Source organism: Echinops telfairi, unplaced genomic scaffold (genome assembly GCF_000313985.2).
Source record: "Echinops telfairi isolate 266 unplaced genomic scaffold, ASM31398v2 ScPeMD7_7469;HRSCAF=8507_1, whole genome shotgun sequence".
NCBI classification, from domain to species: Eukaryota; Metazoa; Chordata; class Mammalia; order Afrosoricida; family Tenrecidae; genus Echinops; species Echinops telfairi.
This window is the reverse complement of record NW_022111373.1, coordinates 127,947,766-127,952,505: the sequence shown is the minus strand read 5'-3', so window position 1 is coordinate 127,952,505 and position 4,740 is coordinate 127,947,766. Positions and strand designations below refer to the sequence as shown.

The following is a 4,740-nucleotide window of genomic DNA, read 5'->3' as shown; positions in this document are numbered from 1 at the left end:
ATTATAAGTAAAAAAGTCCCATCTTGCAAATTGATTAGATGTATTGTTCTGATGTCAGTATTACAACACCTAACACCAGGGTAATCAATATGGGCTGATGTCGCTGGGACACAGCTCATTATTTCGGTGATTGCCAGTCAAGGTTTAGTAGAGGCACACACATCCTTTGTTCTTGTCACTTTATAATCCCCTTGGATTACAAATGCTTTATGGTGCTAGAAAGATCAAGCACTATCCCCATGCTGTGTTTAAGCAGAATTAAGCAAAGGAAGGAGTATCCTAGAGTTATTAGGCACAAATTTTATTGAGTCATTACTGTCCTTTATTTTATGGAAAAGTATATGAAATATTAATTTAATTCTGTTTTGATGTAATTATACAAAATGATCAAGCTATGCCTTAAATTATTTTCTCTTTGAGGTTAAAATGTATACAATGTTTCCAATAATTTTCTGAAATGTGTACTCATGTTTTATATAACTTACCTTAGAACAGCAGTTTGATGTGTCAGTAGGCCTGATAGAGACTCATATTTTATGCTGGTGAATTTCTTAGGTTAGCTTCTTATTTTAGATCAATTCCAAATAGAATAGACCACTACTTCACAAATGGCTTCACTGAACTCTAGTCCTCTCTATTAGCACTGTATGATTTTTTTTCAAATTGCATACATTAACATTCATAAATAAAGAAAATGGTATTATCTATGATTTAGCAGTTATTCACAAATTACATCTTGAGCTCAGGCAGTTATTTTAATACTTGAAAACTACGTAAAGTTAGCCTCCTCAGAGTTTTCTACAACCACCTGTCCTCTCCTAGAGTGCCTGTACTTCCGTCGTTTACCACCGTTCATTCAGCTTTCAAGCTGGAGCTGACACATGAAAATACCAAGCAAGAGGCCTGGAGTCGTTGGCACTCTGACTACCATTTCAATCTGAAACTAAATCTCTGTTCCCTAAGAGCCTGAAAACTCTTCAAGAAGCATGTTAATAGTTCATATGATTACACACACACACACATAATTTGGTCTTTTAGTAAAGGAATAATGTTGCAACATATCAATAACAATAAACTATCCAATGTCATATATCATCATCTTTACTGGTTCCAGTTTATATCTGTTTTCTCTTTTTTCTTACTTATTTTACATTGTTCAACTTTTAAAAAGAAACGATGAAATTTTAAAGATAATGTGACATTATATTGACAACCCATATTGTGGCTCTACAAGTTCTCAAATAATTTTACAATTCTGCATAGGTACATTCTGTGCTTACTTTCATTTTTTTCTTAAAATTAGTTCTAACACATAGATTTGAAATAAACATACTTGATTATTTAATTAACATCAATCATTTGAAAAATAACCATTTTAATCTAATTAATATATCAATCCCATCTGTTTATGCCAATTGTACAGCTACTTTGTTTCTTTGATACTCTACTAATTTTTACTATTCTCCTGTATCAGAAAAGCAACACCGCCAAATAATTGTTTGCATTATTTATTTGGTAAGTTAGTATGGAATCAATACATTCAACATGCTTCTGAATACACTCTGTCATCAATAAGGAATGAAATCAGTAATTCCATCACATATGGTATATATGAATAAATCACTTCCTCCTATTTCTTATATTTGTAACCTGACTTAAATATTTCTTTCTGATTTCAAAAGTAATAGATTTCAAAAGTAATAGAAATATTTTGACATATAATAAACATGGATGAATCTTTTGACTTATATGTTGAAGTCTTCCTTTGCTTGGCAAAAATATTTAATTGATCATTTAATAACACATTAAACTTCATTCAACACTTTTCAAATATTTTAGCTTATGACAAATAAAAAAAAGACTCTTTAGAAATCAAGAGCACAGAACATAACCTTCCGAGGTCAGTTATGAGTTCTGCCAAGGCAATGATAGATAAGCACCCCAGGGAATAATATATGTGTACATTTGTTATTTAAAAGATTCAAAGTGGAAGTCAAATGGAAAATTGAAGTAATACAATTATTCTGATGAAAGTAAATGAGTGAATGAGGAATGAGGGTTTATAGGGTCATCATGCTGACAGATGGGAACGCTCCATCTAATTAACAGGTACGAGGTTCTTCTGCCAATATGTAACCTGTGGGCAACATATTGTGATTTTTATGTGTGGGAATAGTAGAAATATATATATATATGTAAAATAATGCACATGAAAGTATAATTTGAAGAGATGTAAAACATGACTTAATTTAAAAAGTGGCAGAGTATACATAATTTTTTATCCAAATCTTGTTAGAGCCCCACGACATAGAAACTAGAGAATCGCTATATATGTGGCTCAGGAGCCCTCTTTTATGCATTGTGCTGCCACAGCTGGAGAAGCCTTTTGCTCTCATCAAGGTTCTAGCCTTGGAGAGCTATAGGACTGTTAGCTGTCTGAATGGACTTGAGCGCACTGTGTTACATATGGGTCTAAGGAGCTTCACACTGGCAGTTCCATGGTTAAGTGTTCAGCTGTTTACCAATATCTGGAAGTTCAAATCCACCAGTCGCTTTGTGGGAGAACAACTTAGAATCTGCTCCCATGAAGAGGATGATAACTAAAACACCCAATGGAATGAATGTACTCAGGGTTTCGATGAGTCAGATTTGACTAGAGGACACCGAACAACAGCATGTGTGGACACTACTTATGCGACACTGGCGAGTCCACTGGCAGATCACAAGCCAACAGCCAGTGGAACTAGGGCTTAATAGGCTTAAGAGGTTCACTTGATTCTATACGTAAGCAAAACCATCCAATGAATAATTAGGGCAGCGGTTCTCAACCTGTGGGTCGTGACCCCTTTGGGGGTCGAGCAACCCTTTCACAGGGGTCGCCCGATCCTAACAGTAGCAAAATTACAGTTATGAAGTATCAATGAAAATAATTTTATGGTTGGGGGTCACATGAGGCACTGTATTAAAGGATGGCAGCATGAGGAAGGTTGAGAGCCACCGACTTAGGGGAATGCACAAAAACCAGGAACACAGGGTGGATAAACAGATGGAAGGATGTAATCCTGGTGAGCTGAATATTGTACATACATGTGGTTTTTTGAATCTAATGGAAATGTGTCTGGGAAAATATTGAATCTTGTAAACATTGTGCGTTTTTCATATCTTAACAGTGTTTAGGTTTCTAAGAGAAAGAAAAATATACTTAAATTACTCTAATTTTTGGATGTTCTAAATTTTTTTTAATTCACCAAAATATCTTCCCATCTGTGCTGGCAGGGGCTGACTGAGAGTGTCTAATATTCTAATAGAACTACATTGTAGCACTGTGTAATTAGATTATCTTTCATTTCATCTTGGTTAAACCAGTCAATTTTTAATGCAAAGGCGACCTTTTAAACCCATCAGCTTTTAGACAAACAAGGTCAACTTGACAGCATTGGGTTGAATTGCTCAACCTTTTTTTAAGCATCACCTACTATTTACTAGCCTAAAATCATTAACACAGAAATTTGTTTGCATTGGAAATGGGTTACTAAAATAATAGCCTTGTTGAATACTAAGGATCAGAACTGCCTTTAAGAGACAAGCAGAAACCCTCTGCCTGGGGGACGGAGAACAGAAAAGTGGGTGAAGGGAGACATCGGTCAGTATAAGACATGACAAAATAATAATAATTTATAAATTATTAAGGCTTCATGAGGGAGGGAGGGGGAAAATGAGGGCTAAAGTAGAAAGCAAATGTTTTGAGAATGATGAGGGCAACAAATGTACAAATGTGCTTGACCCAATGGATGTGTGTATGGATTGTGAGCCCCCAATAAAATGATTAAAAAAATAAGAGAGAGAGAGAAGCAGATGCCACAGGCCAGGATTCAAGTGAAAGTTGTACTGAGTTGAAATACATTGGGAAGCTTAGGTAATGACCTACCACGAACCATTCAAAGACAAATTACTTGTAATACATATGTTCACTACATTCAGTCAGACTTTATGGAGAGATGCTTGCATCTTCCATTGCATTGAATCTTTTAAAATAAATCTCAGTATTTATTGTAACTCGTTTTATTTTTATCTCAGGACAGAATCATAATTACCTAATGGGGCTTGAAGTAGAATCTGGGTCTCTGGCCATCACAGTACCAATGATTGTGCCCACTTCAATATCTTCATGAACCTCAAACAAATAGGACGATCTGCTAAAAACAGGAGGTTCATCGACATCTTCTATGGAGATTTTCACAATTGTTGTGTCTTTAAACGGTCCAAGGTAATAAAATCTTGGATCTACATGGGTATTTTCTGCTTCAACTTTCAGAGTATAAAGTCTTCGGCTCTCATAATCAAGTGGCTATAAAAGCAAATACATCATCAAATTAGAGGGAGGGAAATGAGGTTGTATTATCCCTCCAAGCGACAGTCCGAGTTTTAAAGCCTCGTTGAATATTGTAATTACAATGAGCATCCTGTCAAGTTTCATATTAACTATACATTAAAGAAAAACAAAACTAGGAAATAATATAATGTTTCTATATACTATGAATAATTATGTACACAAATATCAACTATTCCTTATTTTAGGATAAAAGAAAATTAAGCACTGAACTTCAAAAATTGTCATCTTAACATTTGTTGTACAATTTTAATTAATATTAAAATGGTTAGATTTGTTTTTGTTTAATTATGTATTTGTGTGTTTGTTAGGGTACTGGCTACTTATATTTTTTTTTCTAAGCAAAAATT

The 4,740-nt window shown here is 34.5% G+C and overlaps 1 protein-coding gene across 2 annotated transcripts in view; it reads right to left on the bottom strand.

Moving 5' to 3' along the window:
• Positions 1-4,740, bottom strand: part of LOC101650495 (cadherin-10) — a 158,717-nt gene that overhangs the window by 54,415 nt on the left and 99,562 nt on the right. For both annotated transcript variants that reach the window (XM_045285131.1, XM_004698380.2), the window contains exon 6: positions 4,095-4,348. In XM_045285131.1, coding sequence (XP_045141066.1) covers positions 4,095-4,348 — 254 coding nt within the window. The remainder of the gene's footprint in view (positions 1-4,094; positions 4,349-4,740) is intronic.